Source organism: Sander lucioperca, chromosome 12, assembly GCF_008315115.2.
Source record: "Sander lucioperca isolate FBNREF2018 chromosome 12, SLUC_FBN_1.2, whole genome shotgun sequence".
NCBI lineage: Eukaryota > Metazoa > Chordata > Actinopteri > Perciformes > Percidae > Sander > Sander lucioperca.
Genome location: NC_050184.1, coordinates 3,760,406 through 3,782,143, shown reverse-complemented (window position 1 = coordinate 3,782,143; position 21,738 = coordinate 3,760,406). Strand labels below are relative to the sequence as shown.

General features: G+C 44.1%; 1 protein-coding gene across 1 annotated transcript in view; it reads left to right on the top strand.

The window, feature by feature from the left end:
- Window positions 1-4,695: 4,695 nt before the first annotated feature.
- The window catches only part of skia (v-ski avian sarcoma viral oncogene homolog a), a 94,034-nt gene continuing 76,991 nt past the window's right edge, over window positions 4,696-21,738 (top strand). The window contains exon 1 of the mRNA XM_031311057.2: window positions 4,696-6,106. Coding sequence (XP_031166917.1) covers window positions 5,201-6,106 — 906 coding nt within the window. The 5' untranslated portion in view covers window positions 4,696-5,200. The remainder of the gene's footprint in view (window positions 6,107-21,738) is intronic.

Genomic DNA, 21,738 nt, shown 5'->3' with positions numbered 1-21,738 from the left:
TTCTATCTATCCTCCCTATCCTCTCTCTGTGCGGGACTCTCTCCTCTCACCTCTCTTCTCTCTCTCTCTCTCTCTCCTCCTTCTAGTCCTTTTTATCTCGCTCTCTCTTCTCTCTCCCTCTTCTCGCTCTCTCTCTCTCTCTGCCCCCTCCCTCCTCTCTCGCCTCTCTCTACCTCTGTGGCTTCTCCTCCCATCTCCCCTTCTCCTCTCTCTCCTCTCCCTCTCTCTTTCGCCCTCTCTCACTCTCCCTCTCGCTATTCTCCCTCTCTCTCCACTCTCTCTCTCTCCCCCACCCCCTTCTCTCCTATCTCCATCTCTCGCTCTATCCCCCCCCTCCTCCCGCTCTCTTCTCTCTCTTCAATCTCTCTCCCCCCCCCCCCCCCCCTCCTCTCTCTCTAGCCTCTCTCTCTTGTCCTCTCTCTTCTCTCTCTCTCTCTCTCCCCCTCTCTCTCTCTCTGTGGGCTTCTGTCTCTTCTCTCTCTTCCATCTTCCCCCCCTCTCCATCCCCATCTCTCCCTTGCGCTCTCTTCTCCATCTTCTGTCTCTCTCCCCGCTCTCTCCTCTCTCTCTCTCCTCTATACTCCATCTCTCTCTCCCCCTCTCTCTTCTCTCTCTCACCCTCTCTTCTCTCTCTCCTTCTCCATCCCTCTCCTCTCTCTTCCTCTCGCCCCCCCCCCCCCCCCCCCCCCCCCCCCCCACCCCCCCCCCCCCCCCCCCCCCCCCCCCCCCCCCCATCCGCACGCGCACACACGCGCCACACCACCCCACACACCCACCCCACACTCACACACCCTCACACTCACTCACCCCCCCCTCTCTCTCTCTCTCTCTCTCTGTACAGCCGAGAACCAAACGATTCACATAACCGCTCTCTATTCCTCTGCTGCATTCAGGGCCCACAGAAAAGATAGTAAATGTGAGCTTCTTGCGTGAAAATGAACATCCCGATTCCCTCAGGTTTGAGCACACTTGTGACGTCGAGATCGACACACCTGCGGTCACAAACTGCATGTTGATTTCCAATACAGTCAATAACAGTTAAAGCTGTAACAATTTTCAAATTTTAAATGTCTGTATCTTGGAGTTCTTTTAAGCCGGCGGGTTCCAGATGTGATACAAACTAGTTACATGTGTCTGCTATTAAATGGTGTAGCTGTAATCTATGCAACCCAAACAGAAAATGCATGGTTTACACTCAAACACAAGTGAAATGTTATAATTTTTACCTCATAGTCCAGATTATATATAATTGTACCATGCCCCGGGGTTAAATGTAACATTATGATATACACGTGGAGTTAAATGTATCATGAAATGAGGATTATGACAAAAACTTGATATTGAAACTTTTATTCAAAACCATAAATTACTTTTTAACACACTATTTGTGTGTGTTTGTGTTGAGAGGAACCCCTCGGTCCGTCTTTCCTTTCAAGACTGCAATTTTGAGAAAGGACATAAATACAACTGGAATTTAGTTTGGGGTAGATTGTAACATTTTCTAACCCCGACTCTTGTTACAACTAACCCAGACGATTGTCGCCATGAACCAGTTTAATTTAGAGCTAGCGTCGCATTGCCAGACCTTCCTCCACAGCACTGCGGAGGAGGGTCTGGCTAGTCCACACAGCATTCCAGGATGGGAGAAAAACGTGCATCATCTTGGGCGGTGCTAAGTGTCAGACAGAGCCACGGTGCCGCTGCAAAACCTGCATGAAAGATATCCATAAACATGATTTAAGTTTGTTGAGTTTAACTACAAAGCCGGCGATGCTATCACAAAAATAAATGAGGTAAAATAAAAAACACTTTCTTACCTAAAAATGTGTTTTTTCTTTCTAAAATGAAAAACTTGTTCCTGATTGGAGAAATTGGACGTGTTACAACCACAACTGCCCCGTGTTACAACTGTCCCCGGTCTCCCTACTTAGAACACACTTCAACAATAACATTATTGAATCTAAGTGTATATCTATGATGGACTGTAATTGTCGGAATGTAATGTTACATTTATTTGACACTAATTTATGTACATTATGTACATACACGGTGACATCCTTTTATTTGCACTCTATGTATGTTTTTGGTATATTTTTATGTATATGTTGTGTGTGGAGCCCAGGAAGAGTAGCTGCTACATTGATAGCAGCTGATTGGGATCTGAATAAAGTAAGAAAGGAAGGAATGAAGGAATAACTGGAACAAATGTGTTTTGCAAGTCGACGGTAGGCTACAGGGATAGACATGTTCAGAAATTGGTAACTAAAATGGGCAACACTTTGTCAGTTATTAAATGGTGTGCAAAAAGCTTTACACCACAGACAGTTAGACAAGTACTTCATGCTTTGTTTTTTTTACTGCTCTGTGGTTTGGTCCAGCACCTCAACAATTAATATAAAAAAATGACAAGTGATTCAGAATAAAGCGGCACATGTGGCTCTCTAATGTGGGTTTAGATCAAATGTTGATAAAATGCATGAAAGCCTCTCATGGTTTAAAGTTAAAAATAGATTTGTGTATTCACTAATGGTTTTTTTTACATAATGTTACAACACACAAAACACCTTTTACTTTATATACAAAACTATCTTTTAGTACTGATACACATCATTATCCAACAAGGCATGCAGTAGGAGGTTGTTTTATTTGACCTAAAGTGAAAACCAAATCAATTCAACGCTCAGTTAGGTACAGAGCAATGTGTGAATGGAACTCTCTCCCAAATACTATCAAACAACAAACTATTCAGTATGGTTTTAAAAAATCACTTAAGAAATATTACCTTCAAAGATATTTCAATATTTAATATCAATTTAGAGAGATTCTGTTATAGGGCTTTTCGTTATATCTTATTTTTTTTAAATAGAACTATTCGGCGTAGCGTAATTTTTTTATTTTATTTTTTTAATATATTTTTTTTATTTTATTTATTTTTTGTGTGTGATTAATTGCGTTAACTGTAAAATATGATTTGTATTTTCAAATGTTGTGTGAAGTAATGTCTTTGTGCGTATGAACAACAAACATGCCTTCGAAATGCCTCTAACGCCACATAATACATATGCATGAGTCCAAGCTTTAATGATTTCTAACAAAATAACTGTTTCAACACCAAATACTCACTTTTTCAAGCAGTGATTTCAGTGATGGAACTACTACCCGGTTCCTTAAATGAAGTAAAAGTAGGAAATAAGCTACTAGAATGTAAAAAAAAAAATTACAACTTAAAGCTATAGTGCGTAGTTTCTGTCTCCCCCATGAGGAATTCTAAGTAATGACAACAAAACTGTCGGCGCGTCCACATGATACAAGCCTTACGTGATTGTGCACCCCCCCAAATTTGTGTAAAGTTATGAAGTATTAGTAAAAAAATTCTTCTCAATTACAGCTGATTAAAATCCTGCATTCAAAACTTGCCTTAGGGAATACTACAGAAATATACTTAAGTAGGCTATCAAAAATAAAACTATTAGGCAGAATGGCCTCTTTTTTGCCGTTAGCCTATATGTCATAATAGCCTATTGTGTTTTTATTACACATCACAGTACTGCACTAAGTGTAACTTGCACAAACATAGGTTATACTTATATATTTATAAATACTATTAACTTTTAAATAGGTTGTACATTTTATACGCCACTTGTACAATGTTTGTACATTCTACCTTTGTATTTTTCATCTTATTTTTGAATAGTTGTTGTATTGTATTCTATCCTATTTATTATTTCTTGTATATTTGTGTGCTGTGTGTGTTTTGCTGCTGTAGCACTGAAATTTCCAAATTTGGGATCAATAATGTCTAATCTAATGCAATCTAATCTATTATTACTGATGCCTTAATGTGTAAGTCAAATGTAGCAGCTTGGTTGTATGTAAACCTTTAATCTGCCAAGTAAGTAGTAAGTACAGTCAAATAGTAAAGTAAAAATACAATATTTCTCTATGAATTCTAGGGGATTAGAATAGAATAGAATAAATTGATGTTTATTGCCATTTGCACAGGTACAGGGCCGTGCAGGTAGCCTTCATTGGAATTGATGTGCATTGCTCCTAAAGTCAGCTCTACAAAAAATATAAGAAGAAAATACAAAAAAATACAGTGAAAATATAAAGCTTTATAAATATAAAAATAGTTACAATTTAAAAGACAAAACAGCTGTAAGATAAATAAAGTTATAGCATAATTGTAAAAGTGCAGCGGAAACATGCACTGTAGAAAAAAAAGACTACTATCAGATATAATTATTGCACCTGAGATTTTTCACATTATCGTATTGTACACAGAAAAATAGATTAAACAAAAATAAGAATAAGAATCAAGAATAAAGTAGCATTAAATGGAAATACTTATGTAAAGAACAAGTGGACGCTTAGTATTAGTTTTTTCCCATATGACGTGAACGCAGCATTCGTCTTCGCCTCTCTCCCTTCACTTGTTTCTCCTCTTCTCTACTCTCTGCAGGACAGTAGGGGGTGACGGCTTGTTCCTGGAAGAGCCCAGCCTGCCTGCAGAGTCACTCACATTCCTGGCTGGGATTCAATGACTGAGCCAGACACACAAACACAGAGGGAGGGAGGGGAGCGCGAGAGAGAGAGACGTAGACGGAACGCGAGGGAGAGAGAGCCATAGACTGGGTGAGAGAGCGAGAGCGAGAGAGAGAGCGAGAGCGAGAGAGAGAGCGAGAGCGAGAGAGAGAGCGAGAGAGAGAGAGGGAGGGAGCTGGCTCTCAGACTTGTCTTCTCCATACAGTCAGAGTGAACTGCGGGGGCAGACGGAGTGGATTGTGGCAGTCCTCGACAGCGGAAAGAGCCTCAAATAAGGTTATTTTTTTTATCGAGCTGTATCGACTCACACAACAAACGCTTTTGTTTCATTTTCGCCTACTTCTTTTTGGGATTCGACTAACGGAACTTTTCGCTTAGCCTACTCTGGAGTTTGGAGAGCCACCCCCCCACCCCCTAGATATGGACAGTCGGCGACCCGCTGCAGGGAGCGACTGGCCGGTGTACACTCAGTAGTCGCTGGAATAACACTGTAAACTCGCCGTTTGGGACTTTTTACTGGATGTTTCATGAAGCGCTTCGCAGTTTTGGTCAGTTCTGGTACACCGTGGATTTACCAGGTTCAGAAACGGAAAGATACTGGTGTTTTCCTGTCGACGAGAAGAAGGATTTACGCTTCTAAAGTTGCAGGAAAAACATGGAGACTGTAAGTCGGCAGAGCTTCCAGCCTCATCCGGGACTGCAACAAACTCTCAAGCAGTTTCACCTCAGCTCTATGAGCTCTCTTGGCGGACCGGCGGCTTTCTCTGCCCGGTGGCAACATGAGCTTCTCTTCAAGAAGGACGGTAAGGAGCCCGAGCAGGTTCTGCAGCATCTGCCGCCACCGGTGATGCCGGGCCCGCTGTTCATCCCGTCTGACCGCTCCACGGAGCGGTGCGAGACGGTGCTGGAAGGCGAGACCATCTCGTGCTTCGTGGTCGGCGGGGAGAAGCGACTGTGCCTGCCGCAGATCCTCAACACGGTGCTGCGGGACTTCACCTTGCAGCAGATCAACTCGGTGTGCGACGACCTGCACATCTACTGCTCCCGGTGCACGGCGGACCAGCTGGAGATCCTCAAAGTCATGGGGATCCTGCCCTTCTCGGCCCCATCCTGCGGCCTCATCACCAAGACGGACGCCGAGCGGCTCTGCAACGCCCTGATCTACGGAGGCGCCTACCCGCCGCGCTGCAAGAAGGAGCTGAGTGGAGGCTCGCTGGAGCTGGAGCTCACCGAGAGGAGCTTCAAAGTATACCACGAGTGTTTCGGCAAGTGCAAGGGCTTGTTCGTGCCGGAGCTGTACACCAGCCCGAACGCAGCGTGCATCCAATGCATGGACTGCAGACTCATGTACCCGACGCACAAGTTCGTGGTGCACAGCCACAAGGCACAGGAGAACAGGACTTGCCACTGGGGCTTCGACTCGGCCAGCTGGAGGGCGTACATCCTCTTGGGCCAGGATTACTCTGGGAAAGAGGAGAAGGCCCGTTTGGAGCAGCTCCTGGACGAGATCAAGGAGAAATTTGACTTCGCAAACAAGTACAAGAGGAAAGCTTCGTCCAGGGTGAGTTGGACTTCATGCTATATACTGTACCTCACCATGGACCTCTGATTACTTTATTTTCTGTGTGCTTTGCAGCTCGTGTAGTTACGTTTTTTTTTATTTTCCACATTATCCTCCATCCTCAAGTTTATGCATTTCAGCTCTGTTTAAGAGTTTGTATTTCTTCTTTTATTTCCCTGCTGAGCTTTCTTATAATCATGCATTGTGGCCCATACCTCCCTCTAACAGCACAGAGCTTGTTTTAAAGTTGCTTTTTAAATACAGTATTATCCACACATTCAAATGCATTCATATCCAGCAGGTAGTGTACCCTCCTCAGATGGAAACTTATGTTCTCTCAACATTTTGGAGGGTTTGGAAAGGAGTCCCATCAAAATGTCCCTGCTAGAAACTGTTCCAGCTGCTGGAGGGGAGTGCTGTAGATATCAGTTTCATAGTTGTGATTCTCAGCTTGTGGTCCTGGGAATCCCAGTTGTCTTTAAGACGGTTCCCTGTGGGACCCCACAAAATTGAAATTTGCCCCAGTTAAATAATGCATTAAAAAAAATGGGGTTTTAATTCCAACCACTTATACATTTCCATAATGAATCTGGGGTTTAACCTGATCATATGGATGTCTGTTGTGTACTATGTGTTAACCTCCTGTAGAGGAACCACTCAGTATTTGGTCATCTTTGACATATTGTTACTAATTGGGCCTCATCCAGCAGTGACAACAAAACGCCTCTGGTGGCAATAAAGCCATTATTTGCCAGTGAAACACCTCTCAGGCTCACTTTTATTAGCCTGCACTGTAAATACAGTATAATTTACCAACAAATGGCTCAACGGGACGTAGTAAACAACAGTTAGAGGGAGTGTGTCGATTAAACATGAATTCGGATGGAAGTGAGGAAATAATTTCTCTTCCTTTCCCCAGATTAAATGGCATTTCATTCCACTCTTTTTTTTTTTTGCACACGCACATGCACACACACTTACACTCTTACAGTCTACATTTTTTTTTTCTTTGCATGTGCTCCCATTGTAAGGGATACACTCCCACAGTAGTGGGATTATTCTTATTCCGACACAATTTGCCAATTTTGTGTGCGTGACTGTAAAGCTATACATGTCACATTATAATGCAATGTTATCATGTGCCTGGCTTCCTGTGGGTTTAATCAGCGCTACTATCAGTGTTAAAGGCTTTTCTTTCTTTCTTTTTTTTCTGGTTGTGTCCACATCCTCTGATTCTCTTTCCGCATGAGATCTAAAATGTTTTAATGACCAGAATTAGAGCGTCCATGCAGGTATTGGCTCTGCATGTTTCCTGTGGACTTGAGACCAAATGAAGTAGTTTAGACATCTGAATCTGGTTTTCAATGCTTCCTCCAGCTCTGCTTTTTGGGGCTGGCTGACTGTAAAACTGTATGAAGGGATTATAATGTCTGCAGGCAGGAGTTTGCAGAGAGAGTAGTTGGGTGGTAGACTGATAAAAGAAAATCCCACCCCCCACCCCTAGAAAAAAAAAAAGGCTAGTGCGGCCATTTGCATGAGCTGTTACACATGAATGGAGTTGATGGAGCAGGGTTTAGAAGTATTGTGGTGGAAACATAATATGATCCCAACAAAGGAGAGCATTCAGCAAACATCGGACCCCCCTCCCTAACATCCACCTACCCCAGGCCAGCCACCCACCTCTGGCATACATGCACCCACAAACACACACACATAATCATCCTCCCCCCTCTCTTATTTACTTTTTTTACTCCAGTCTGATTGAAACCAGAGTGTACTTCTGGGCGGCACACTTGTTGATGAGGCACAGAAAGCAGAAGCAAAAGTGTTTACAAGAAGCTTGTATCTAGTTCTCCGCTGAGGCTTCTTTCAGAGGGATCTGCCAAAGAAAGAGAAATCAGGGAGACCATTGAATTCCTGAAGAGTGCCAAAGTCCTGCCATGCATGGTGAACACCCACTCTTGGCACACACTTTCATTTAGACTCAAGTGGACACACCTCAAGTACCCCCACTTTCAGGGGCCTCTTCTATTTTTATAAGTGCCGACGGGGCACCCAAGTGTTAAGCCCCAGGCTCATTTGAGCCTCTACCCTGCTTTTTAAGTCGACTCCTCCCTTTTCCCCCCGCCGCAAGAACCTTGTTTCAAGAAAACGCTAATGAGGGAATACATACTGGGCAGGAGTTGAGGAATATTGCTTAACTTATGGCAACAGAGCTCCCCTTTGTCAGCACATTTTCAGCACAGCCGTGGCCCTTTGAGAAATGTTCTCGGAGGATGTGAGGCAGAGTGCTAGACTGTGTCGTGCAGCCTTCTACCTTTTCAGCGCACGAGAAAATGCCATCATCTGCGTGCAGTCAGCGGAGTAACCGGGCAGCTCTGTGAATATTAATGAGGGCGTTTTCAAAAGTGTTAGCGGCAGTCTCGCACGCAGACAGACACAGGAAGCGTTACTGTCGCACTTCCCTCCTTTTGCAGATGCTCCTTTTGAGAGCTTCCTTCTGAGGCTTACACATGCACATGTCTGAAGACCATTTGAGTGCAAACGGCTTATTACTTTTCTGCAGGCGTTCGAGGAAGGAGCGTGCATTTGCAGTTGAAGTTTATTCTCTGTCCTTTATCTCAGAGGATGTGAGCCACGTCGTCGATTGTAAACGGCAGTGAGCAAGTGCAGTGAACTATTGAATTGTTAAATTAGTTTATGTGCTGGGTGTGGAACACTTCTCAGAGTTGCTCACGCCAGCCCTTGGCTGCGAGTCTTTTGGTTTCTGGCTGGCGCACATGTGGGTGGCACACATAATCAGTGGCTTTCCGCATCAGGATGTTTAGATAAGGGTTGCGGCGGCAGATTTAGTATGTTGCTAACTTTATAATTCGCCCTCAAGATGATGTGATTTCTGCACAATCCGTCTGTTTCACGGAGATATGAGGAAGAGAATTGAGGTTTGGAGAGGGGAGCTTGCTGTCGAGCCAGCTCAAGCTTGAGTCATGCATTGTTGAAAACCAGCAAGTTTATGTCAGACTTTCTCTTTTTTTTTTGTGCCCTGCTAAATGGCGAGGGTCCTGTTCTGCCTCGATCTAGGCCTGTGTTTTCAACAGCCCCTTCACTTTTGGAAATAGATCGGCATTTTCTTTGTTGAAGGCGTGGTATCGGGCACACCGTTTTGATTACAGATCATTTATTAGAGCCAGTGAAGTCAGTCTATGCTGACATTCCCGATCTGCCACTCCTTCGGAGAGGTGAGGGGGTTTTATAACTGTTATATGAAAACACTCTGAACAATCTGTACTTGGCATGAATGAAACATGTCAACAATGCCTCCGCTGCTCACGGTTGGAAACCGTAATCCAGATTTACGACTCATCCAGTGATTTTGATTCCAAAGTGGTGGGAAGAGATTTGTCTCGAGACAGGGGGGTGTTTTAAGAATCAGTCGGAACAATTCGGTGCTTATGCTCCATTATGTTACTGTTCTAACACCAGGCGCATTCCTGCAGGCAGGTTTCCATGCTTTATCCTGTAGTTGTAAAATCTGAAACTAAAGCCGACCAGTGTTCTATAGCAGTGGTTCCCAACCTGGGGTCCGGGGACCCCTCAGGGGGGCGGCAAAGATCACAGGGGGTGCGCAAGTCTTTATCTGGTTTGAGGTTGAGGTAAAAAAAAATATTTGTACATGTTAAACAAATTATGATAATACACTAGAATATAGAATGTATACAAAAGTCTGTATAAAAACTATGTATTTTTGTTCTCACTTAAAATTGTAGGGGTAAACGTAAAAGTGCTGATAACTCCTCTGTATCAAAAAAGAAAGTAAGGCTCTATCTGAGTTACATCAACTACGGTTTTGGAGGGGGGGGGGGGCTCAGCTTTTCTTAGACATAAGTAGGGGGGGCGCCAAGGAAAAAAGGTTGGGAACCACTGTTCCATAGCAACCATTAAACTCTGAAAATGGCAAAAAAAAAGGAGACAAAACGTCCGTTGGGTTTTTGATATTTGCCTTTTAAAACATTGCACTCCAATATTCGGCAGCCATTCTCTAATGTGCAGAAGCTAAAACTTCCCCTTTTTTCACTTCCACAACCCCCACCCCTGAGAAGCCCCCACTGCTGCTTGGGATATCTGGCCTCCAGCTGAAGAGGCCGCTTGTTTCAGGAGGGAGGTGGGGCAGTGGTGGTGGTGGTGGAGGCCCAGAGGAAGTGAACTCCCCAAGGGGATATAGGCCCATGTCCTGTTTCATATGCAAGGCACAGTGTCGGCTAAGCCTGCTGACAGCCAGCCATGTCCACACGGTGGACAGGACAACAGCTGGTAGCTGCACATTTCAATGGCTGCTGAGGGAATATTTCCATTTTATTTTTAATGCGTGTTTGGCAAAAAAACGTAACAGTCGCAAAAGTCTGCCGTAATTTCGTCCCGGTTTTGTGGGCGTTAGGAAAGGTGTTTTTTTTTTTGAAGAGATTTAATGCTGCCCTTTCTGTTTGATGGCTCTCTGCTTTTGCCTGTCAAAATAGTATAATTTAGAATTGGTTCTCTGTGCTTTGTAAAGGAGGAAGCCACCGATTCAATTAGGCCTGTGTAATGAGTTCTGCTGCCTGGCCAGGCTGCCAGTCTGGGTTTCTAATGGAGGACAGTCAGCCCATGCTTTGAGGCATGGACGGAGGGTCAGAGAGATCAATGCCAAATTGGCATTCAAGTGTCTTTATGTCAAGTGGGATTGAAAACTCCATCACTTCTGAGCTTAATCGAAGCGGACTGACAGAGCAACAACAGAGAGTGCTTCCTAAGTGGAGTTGACTGGCCGACATTCTGAGAAAAAGAGGTTTCTTCTTCCAAGATTTGGGTTGTAATTGAATGGTATGCAAATTAAGGTCAATTTTCTTTATATTAATTCATTTTTAGATTATTTTTTGGGCATTTTCGGCCTTTATTTTTGACAGGACAGCTGAAGACGTGTAAGGAGAGAGAGAGAGAGAGAGGGGGGAATGACACGCAGCAAAGGGCCGCAGGTCGGAGTCGAACCCTGGCCCGCTGCGTCGAGGAGTAAACCTCTATATATGGGCGCCCGCTCTACCAACTGAGCTATCCGGGCGCCCAGTTAAGGTCATTTTTAAAAAGGGTGTTTTAATTAGTCGTTTAGTTTGTGTGCTGGCTGTGCTTCCACGTTTGTCGTGGATTTTCCAAAGCCGTTTTATTTTTCTTCCCCTCTGCAGGAAACTGCTAAAACTACACTTAGTTTGATCTTTTGTCCCTTTCTGGAAGAAAAAAAAAAAAACCGCTCCGTAAAGAGTGACTTTGCTCTGAGGCTCCTCGACATTATCTTTGAGAAACAATTGGGTCGAGAGATGAAAGGTCTGCGCGATGATTTCGATGTGCCTTTTAAACGTCGGTTTCCACCACAGCCGCGGACAGGAAAGCACCATAGCACACTTAAGTAACGGGGAGAGAGAGAGTGACAAAGCATCACAGGTTGTTGTGTTGTCTGGAAACATTTTTAGAAGGCTTTTTTCCCCGATTCTTTTTACACAGCATGTCTCCCTGCCTGGAGCTCTTTTTTTGATTTGTTTTTTCAAAGTGTTTAAAGTTGTGCGAGCAAAAGGGGATTTTCCCAGTTGCTGCTTGATCGTGCACATGAGAGAAAAGCACGTAGAAAACCGTAGGTGTTGTTGGTGGTTGCTTTTTGTAGGATTCTGACTTTACGGTCACTTAACATGCCGTGATTACCTTTTGTGTGTTTATCTTAGTGTTCAAAATGCCCTTTGATAACTTTTAATTAAACCAACCAGGCAAGACTTTCTAAACCATGCAAATAGCCTGATGGCTTTTCTTTACTGGACCCCCAAGTTCTTTTTTGGTACTGACTGAAAAGTCCCTTTTGCAGTTCCTAGAACATGATATTCCTAGAACCCTTTTTTTCTCGTGTTCCGACTGGACCAATTTGGGGATTATTAAGTTCCTCTGACTGCAGTTTTTGTAACTCTTTCAGCTCCTACATCAGGGCAAGGTCTTTTCCCTTTTTCTTTTTCCGCATAGGAACCCTTAGTGACCTAGCAACGTCTGAAACACAAACAGTACATATTCTTCACTGTCTGTTGCAGTTCGCCTACGTATGCTAACTCATAAGACAAACATCACGCATTCAACCAGCTAATTGTTAATGCTAGTTAAACTTACCCGTCGTTTCATTTGCCTGTTGTGCTCTGCTCTTCTATCTTCTTCCATCATATTAATTAGGATCAGATTACGCTGGAGCCTTCGTCTTCAGTGTTTCTCTGTTAAGTACTCCAGCCTAGTCTTTAAACGCCGCCATTCGAACTCCGTTATGAGGATCCCGGCAAGTCAAGAACATTCCGATGGCCTCCTCCATGCTGGTTTGTTGTTGTATGTGGCGCTAAAGTCAAGTGACGACGCTATAAAGACCGTTGTCGTGCTTGCGTCACTCCCTTACCCCTCCTACCAGTTCCTATGGCCACTTGGCCAGTGCGAATGCAAATGGTAAAACCGGTTTTGGGGGAGAGTAGTTAGTAGATCTGTTTAGAAGTGGACTGTTCCTATAACTACGTTCCTGTAACTACTTGGTCGGAAAAAGGCTAATGAGAGTATTGATAACTGTCATGTAGCAAACCTTTTTATTGAATATATAAGATTAGTTATCTTGTTTGCTTATTCTTTGATCAGATACTTCCCAATTACATCACGAATGTTGCCGGTTTTAAATTATTTAGGCAAACCTCTAGTTCAGCGGCTAGTGTTTAGACAATATTTGCCATTTTTGAATGTTTTTTCAAGAAAAAAGTTAGTATTTCTCAGAAGGAATCGATAACACTATTGGTACCGAATCTCAGTTATCATATTGGTCCCAAAACATTACAAACAATGCCTTTCCCTACCTACCATGCTGTATTTCCAAAGAATAAATTCAGCTTCTCTTGGGAGACAACTTTGAAAGCATTATTAAACCTAATAATCAACTAAACTTCATTAACTAATCTGTCATTTAGATGGCATTGCAGACCTATAGTGGTCTCGAATCACCAACTCTGCACACCTTTCTCAGGCAATCTTATATAGGGTTGGGTACCGAGACCCGGTGCTAATACGGCACCGGTGCCTTAGCGACCGGTATCTACCGGACCGAATAGCGAACCGAAACGATACCCAACCCTAATCTAATATGCCCAGTGAGTTCAAAAACCTTGACATTACAGCTATCTTTGACAAATAGCAGAAGTCTCATTCAGAAGGAGACAGTGACAGAGGAGAACAAGAAAAGGAGAAGTTCAAGCCCTCAGTGCATCTTCATGTGACAAATGGACGGCCAATTACTTCATGAAGAACTGGCTGGCTGTGGTCAGTCTTTGTGCGTAGGAGGAAACCAGGGGCAAGGGGAAGGAAAACAAGGCTCTCTGGGGCTACTGGGCTACCTCCCACCTACCCGCCTGTCCATTCAAAAAAGACGGAGGAAAAAAAAATAGGATCCAAAGAAGTAGTCCATGTTGCTGTTGTGAGAAACCATGCGTGCAAGCTGTCTGGGAAAGTGGTTCATGCAAAGCTCAGAGAAAATGCGTTTGGGGAGCCAAGAGCATGCGTGGAAATACAGTATTTCCTCCCACTCAGTGAAACCCCTTCTCAGAATATTCATAGCCTTCCAATAAAGCGGAAAACTAACAAGCACACTCAGCTTGCTGTGTCTATTCTTAAGTCTCTAAGACCATGAGCGTGTCTCATTGGAATTATTGTAAGAGCGGCACAGAAGACCGAACCCGGTGACCTCCTCCAGGTGTTGCGTGAAAAATAAGCTCTTTCCTCTGTGAGACGGTGCAATTCGATGTATGACTTGACCGCTGGCTTGTAAACGGCACTGTGTCAATTTTTTTGCGGGCATTCAATATTGATGGTAGGTTACTGTAGGCGGCGAGGTCCCACATGTTTATTTAATGAGAGGAGCTTTGAAATATTCATCAACACACATGGCACTGTAAGCCCAGCTATTTTCCTAACTACACATCCCCAAGCACCATCCTCTAACCTTTCGCCTCCTTACCTGCCCTGAGGCTGCTGTACCGAGGATGTATCAGTGATGCTCAGATGTGAGGCCAGCATTGCACTGAATTAGCATTTTGGTGTCTGCCAAGTGGCAGAAAAGCTTCCAGCTACTACACAGACTTTCCCAGTCAGACCAGTGAAAGTCAGTGAAAATTGGGAAAGTTTATAGACGATTTTGTTAAGTTTAAAATAGTCGTTGAAACCAAGACGCGTAGATGTCTTCCCACCCGCTGTTGCCGTGTTTACGGTGAGGGTCTGGATCTGTTCCGCTATTTGTGTATGGACCGCACACATTGTAAACATCCAAGTCATATCTGGAAGCTGTTATGCTATCTGTTTGGCTTGGCGTGGTGGCTTGTGTTGCACATTATTACAGGGCTCCCAGATTTTTCCCCCCACATCTAGGATGTGTTGAGAAAGATACAGCGTCCGTCTGTGTGGATGCTTGAGAGGCATCACCGGATATCCATGTAGGACATGCTTTGCCTAGGAAGGTACCAGTCATCCTATTGTCTTGCTGTATTTTTCTCAATCTGCAATCAGCACTTTTAGCCCCAAAGATGTAACCATTCAAAGAACATGTCAATATTTGAGGGGGAAACAGCAGGACTGGTTGATGTTAAGGATGCGAGTTTTCATACTGGAAAACACTGCCAGGGCAATGGCTTTCATTGCGAGATGGACTGGTTGGGTGGGGGGGTTTACTTTGTGCTGTGTCAGCCCAGGAGCGCCCTTTGTATATGACAGCAGTGTTGGCCTCTGGAGTTGCCCCCCCATCCATTTTCCCCCCGTGCACCCATATGTTTGGAGGAGCAGCCAGCAGCACGCGACCTTTCCCTCCCCAAATAAAGAGGTGACCCACCTCACCCCTCGCCTCTCTTGAAGCGCAGTTGGCCAATTGCGTGCCGCTGAAATACTCCCACGGGGCAGATGGCTGTCTGACGAAGGCAGCTAGACTCACAGACACACAGACACACAGACACACACACTTCTATCCAACAAATTAACATCCACCGGCACTGCGATGCATTCGAACGAACGATTGCGTGATGAGATGTGCGCTCAGATGTGTTTCAGATTTCGTCGAAAGATTTTGGGCTTATACAAAATATGCGAGACACATGGGAACATTTGAATAGCAAAGGCTGCCTGTGCCTCATTTGGCGTGCGATTGTGCATGGAGCTGGTTGAGTACATGATTTGCAGTCGTTCATGTGTGTGAGTGTGTCTGTGTGCATGTTTGTGCCTGGATCAGCTGTAGGAGGAGATTAGCATGAGCTCACTGCCTACTTATTTCCATCCCCATCTGCCTGTCTCCCACAGTGATGCTTCCCCACACACACACACACACACACACACACACACACACACACACACACACACACACACACACACACACACACTACAAACATGCATGAGCACAGACATCCACACAGCACCCAGATCCCACCCCCGCAATGCCTAGTCTTATAATGAATACAGAAGCAGACAGAGTCACGTGCAAATGCACACGGATCCATACACACACACACACACACACACACACACACACACACACACACACACACACACACACTTGTCAGCTGTGTAGCAACCACCAGGCATGGCCTAGAATATCCTCCCATAGTGTCATGTCAGAAGCCAGCGGTCCATCTCATACTGTTGGGACAACAATTGACGGGTTTTCTTCAAGGAGCTTTTCGTTCATCGTGTCAAAGGACAGGTAGAGACAGAGAAGGCAGATACAGGGAGATTTTCCAGCTAATAATAAGCTGTGCTAATCTTATTTCTGATTTAAACTGGCACGATTCCACCAAGGAGGATGCTGCCAAGTCAACTCAGCAGCTTTGCAAAATCTCTGACAAGTGGATGGGTTGGTGATTGTGAAAGATTTGGAAGCACAGCAGCAAAGCTTTACTTTTAAACGCGTTTAAACACTTAAATAAATATAACTATCTGTTATAGATTATCTGTCTGACTGGGTTTGTTTCTTCATATATCCTTTGTGTGTTTATCCCAAACACCCATTGGAATTCTGCTTTGGGTACCCATGGCAGGTGGACACACTGGGGTTTATGATCTGTCTGTTCTGGTCACACAAAATATTAAACCTTTTGACCACAGTTACAGCTATGTAGTGCATAATCGACCTGGCTAAAAAGAATGAGGATGGCCTAGAGTGTTTTTTTACCATCTGGCTTGTCTTTAACATTATGGTACATTTTGGTTCACTAAGAAGATGCAGGTTCATCTGTCGTGTCCGTCGCCATTGAAATTCCCTGAGCATTAGCCTAGTTCACAGAGCTTTCACCTTTTTCTTCTGAGCACAAATGTTGTGGCAAGGCGGGCATTAAATACTCCTCTACCCCCGTTAGAAATAATGGTGCGTCAGCTCTCAAAACAAGCATTTGGCGGCCATTCCAAAGGCAGACATTGATTGAAGCGTTTGAAAGGGCTCGAGGTGTATTTTCTGTTGTTGTGAAGGCCGGCTGGGTCCTTGGGAAACCTCTTTGTTGTGGGGGGGGGGGGGGGTCACACTGGCTTGGCCTCAGCCATGTGGAAGGGCAGCTCTGCGAGGTGTGATTGTAAGAGTATGGGGGTGGGTGGGGGGATGGCTGTATGCTGGCTAGCCATTGTCACCTCTTTTGTGGTGGGTATCAGCTGTGGATCTGTGATTGTGGGACAGATAGAGGTGATAACCCACCCCCCAGCACCCCACCCCCTCCACTGTTGGGGTGATCGGTGCTCCCAAAGCGCCTGAGTCATGGACCCTTGCTCATTGTTTGCCTCCCCCTCCTCCGTCCTCCCTCTCGCCTCTGTTTGCTCATCTTTTCCTGAAAGCGTCATGGCTGCTGCTGTCCAACACACACTAACAAAGAGGTAGCCATGCACACGTGTCCTTTTTATTCATGTTCGTCACAGGGTACCCGCGGGGTCTTTGAGGTATTAAAAAAAGTCTTCAATTTAAAAATTTTAAAAGGCAAGTATTCAATGTTATATAATTTATTATTATTATCATTATTATTAGTTTTCAATGTTTCAAAGTTCTTGAATGTTTTCTTGTCCTTTCGTATCATTAAATAAGAACAGTAACGTCATAAATAAAGATTTTCCTGGAAGAAACTGGCGTTTACATATTGGCATTTTATATAAGATTACATATCTAGCTAACGTAGAACTAGTTGTAACAACTCATACTGCAATAGGTTAATTTCACATGATTCTATTTATTTTAAATTTTGATTTTATTTCATAGCATAAGAGCTCTAAATGCGACACATATTTGATTCACTTTATGTTATTAGAGTACAAACACACCTCACAAAGCTATTGCGTATTAAATATGAATGTGGAGTTTTATAATAAAAGTTTTACGTTACGTTTAGGTAACGTTACTTGGTAAACACTTATCACTTAACTTCCATTATGGAAGTTGGTATTAAATTTCATCCTAGGTGGTATTAAAAAGGTCTTAACAATTTAACTTGGGGTACCCTGTATTCACAATCTCTAATGGTAATAATTGACATTTTCGTACAAAACATACTTTTGCCAATCTAAAAGTGATGCATATGAAACATTGATAAAACGTTAATTGAGTGTATCCTCAGTTTGTGTTGGGCCGAATTGAAATACCTACTTGTGATTTCACTGGCCAGTTCTGAAATTGCAATTTAAATTGGAACCATAATATGGTGTCCTTTAAAGTTTAACTTGGATATTCCAATAATGACCGTTAACTATTCACACGTTCTATGTCGTTTACACTTGACAGCAATCCTGGTAACTTGTTGGGAGTTCAATGGACGGCATCCGACAATTTTTGTAATTTTCTTTAACAAACGATCCAAAAATCCTGCCTACTTCATGGAGGGATTGGTCAGGTGTGTGGAGTTAAGAAAGTAGGCAAGGTTTGTCCTTAAAGCTGTCATTTTTCATTCCTCAAACAACTACTTGGGTCATCTTTTGTGTGTGCAACCGATTGTATTACCAGATCAGGTGCGTTAACGCCTCATAGACATGGCGGGCTTTTCATCTCCTGTTTGAGAATGGCCCGGTTGAACGACACGATACGATCAAATCTGTTAAACACAACTCTTGGAATACACCTTTTTTAAATGCTTTAAACTTCTACTTCAGTGCACACCTGAGGGAGGATGTTCATACTAGAAGGATATAAGAGTCTTTGAGGATTATGGACATGGCTTCAAACACTGGAGAATACACCAGAAACTGCAAGCAGTGCATTTTCTTTACAGGCGTTGGCAGGGATTATTCCGGTAGCCTAATGAATGAGCCATTCACTCAGAATGTACCATGAACACAGAGCTGTATTGTGCACTTCTTTTCTAAGAAAAGGTGTATCTTTCTAGCAGTACAAACTACAAACACCTCTGATCTTTGTTTAGTCTGCTCTGACTCACAGCTACGTCTAGCCGCTCTTGGTTAAGTTAAGGCAGTATGGGTTAATCTTAAACTGGATTAATCAGGGAGTGGACCAACTTGCCCTATTGATCCAACAAAACAACTTCATCCTGAACCTTGATTGGCCATCATAACCTTTCTTAGTGTATCAGATAATCCGTTTATTTTTTCATAAGCAGTGCTGTGAGGCCAGGTGTGCCACAATAGGAAAAAGATCCAACTGAAAGTGGGTTTCGTGTCAGTGCGGTGTTAACACCTGAGATGTTTGGAGGGTGAGATCATCGGGGTTTGAAGTGAAAGCAGTCGGCGGAGGACAGGTTTAGGCTGATTCCAGTCGGTGAGTGCAGACTGGAGAGCAGGGTTGAACCCAGCTGGGGGAGGAAAGTTTAGACTGGCAGAGGCGGCTTTCATTTAGGGCGCCCGGGCGGAAACAGAAACACAGTCGGTGAACAGCAGCCACACCTCAGCTGCAACTTGTCAGGAAGTCAACGTGGAAGGTGTGTGTGTCTGTGCGTCTGTCTGTGTCTCTGTCTCTGTGTGCGTGCGTGTGTGTGTGCGTGTGTGTGTGTGTGTGTGTGTGTTTGATTGATTGATTGAGCAAACCAGGGCCAGGAAAGGAAGGGGTAGGGCTCAGAAGGCTCAGTTTACTCCTCCGGAATAAAGTGTTGCAAACAAAGGTTTAATACTGTGGTTAACATCCTTCCTCCAGGCTAGCCAGACCATTCCTCCCCTACAAGTCACCAATCTCGTGAATTGATCCATCCCAGCCGCACTCTGGCAAATTAAGAGTGGCCATGCAGATGCTAAATAAAACAATATGCTGAAAGGAGATCCCTCCTCCTGGCACGGAGGCCTGCTGCTCAGGTTTAGGAAGCCTTCGCCAGGCCCAGACTTGTTCCTTCTTTGCTTTAACCAACAACCCTCGTTCCCCCACTCAACCCATTGATTTCGCCCCCCCCCCCCCCCGTCAACCACACTATTCATTTCATATTGCGAAGCGCGCACACGTGCAGACACAGAAAAGATCTCGGCAAACTCCTGCACATACATGCACATGGCTTTCCAGGCATCCTCTTGTCTATACGCACACTCGTCCAGGCACACAAACGTGCACACACACACACTCATTACGCAGAGCAGACAATAGACCTCTTGAAGCCCTTGGCTTATAATTAATGTAATTGTAGATCTCTGAGACAATGTAATGTGTGGAGAGTGTAACCGCCTCTGACCCACAGTGAGCACAAAGACATTATTCTCAGCGTCTTCCTTCCAAAGAAACACTGCCAAGGCTATCTTGATCAGTCGTGCATCTGTTTGTATAAAGCCCACTGCCATTTATATATGTCTGCTCCGTGTGTGTGTGTGTGTGTGTGTGTGTGTGGCAGCACTTGTGGTTTGCAAAGCCGTCACACTTTTTTAACCAGCGCTTCAGCAACGACAATGCATGTCTCCAACATTCTGGGACAGAAGCTGCCTCCAAGCCTCTGTCCTAGAATGTGGGTTAAGAAGACCATCAGATTTCGCTACTTATAGCCTATCTATTTGATTATATGATTAATATGATTGTCTGAGAGGGTTGCACCTGGTATCTACTGGTTACGGTTGATGTGGCATCTCTCTCTCTCTCTCTCTCTTTGGTTGCCTTTTTTTTTTTTTCTTTGAGCGAGTGTGAAACCATATTGATTTGCTGATATACCAGCTGAAGCGCAAATGCATCCCCCAATGCACTGATTTAACACCCAGTCAACGTTGTAGTGTGTGCATCGAGAACAACGTAGGGCTTTGGTGAAAAATCTGAAAAATAAGCCAAGGTTATTTCCCCCAGAATAATGCAAAAAAAACACTAGAACGTTACAGAAATGTCTGTTTTCTCTGTGTCTACATGTGCAAAACATTTGAGCAAAATGATCAAATAATTGCACCGCTTGTATATCCATAAAACCACGTTATACCAAGCTACAAATATCCTTTTTCTTGATGACACAATTTCTGGAAACTATAAACATCTCGCAGAAGCAAACATCTGAACAAGTCAACATTATAACATCTAAATAATTGGATTAGTGTGATCTGTCGCCCAGCCCTAGAGCAGTTAATCTCTCAAACACAGTCGATAAGAGTTGAGTGGCTTACTGCAAAAGTGTGAGACAAGGTTATAAAGATCATAATCGAGGTGAGGTATAAAATATCTGCCATATCCTCCTCTCATGCAGCATGGCCAAGTGTGAAATTAGTTTTTTTGCTTTTTAGAAGTGGTTTTCATTTCTCGTAGATACAATCAAATGTGAGCAAAGAGGTAAGATCCGATCACGAGTAGTTGCCTCAGATGCATTTGGTGTTTTTTAAAGCCAAGTTAAGGGGTGTACTGCGGTCCCTCTTATCTAGATTTAGACACTATCTGGACACACCGTGATACAAGACACCAGGCCCGAGACAGAGGAGAGCGCTGAGGGCTTGCTTGATTTTCCACAGAGCAGAGTTCTGACAAGAAGCCGAGTAGGGCGGCAGTGTTTAGTCTCAGCCCAAGGACAGAGCCAGCGGTGTTATGTCTCTCTGTCTTTTTGCTTTTTTTCTCACCCTTCCGTGTTTTTCTTGAAGTGGTTACTTTCCCTGCGTCGAACCCCTTCCTCTATCCTGCCAGACCCCCCCAGGCCCACCCCACCTTTCACTGCTTTCACCCTCGGCGGTGAAGCCATCCAGCTCGGGAAGTGCTCTTAAACATCTGATTCCACTTCCTGCAGCAATCGATACATGTCAGCTCCTACAGACACACACCCAGGGCTGAGAATGCACAGGAACACATGTACTTTCTCTCCACACACACACACACACACACACACACACACACACACACCTGGTGTGATTTCATGCTGTATGCATGTAAGAAGGGCTTTCGTCCAGAAAAACTGACACCCGCAAGATCAGACTCTATTTCTGAGGCATAAAATGAAGGCCTGGATGTCCTTTAAATGATCCAATGAGGAGCTGTCAGCTGTCCGTAACCCAATTATTTAAATGAATGGTGTTTACTGAGTCAGCTACCATCTTTAAATGCTTATATTGTGGAACCATTAATGTTGTCAAAAAAGCTACTTTCCCTCTTAAGCTTAGCTGTCACCCATGGCACAGTTCTTAAGGGGACCTGGAGGGTCTTCCAC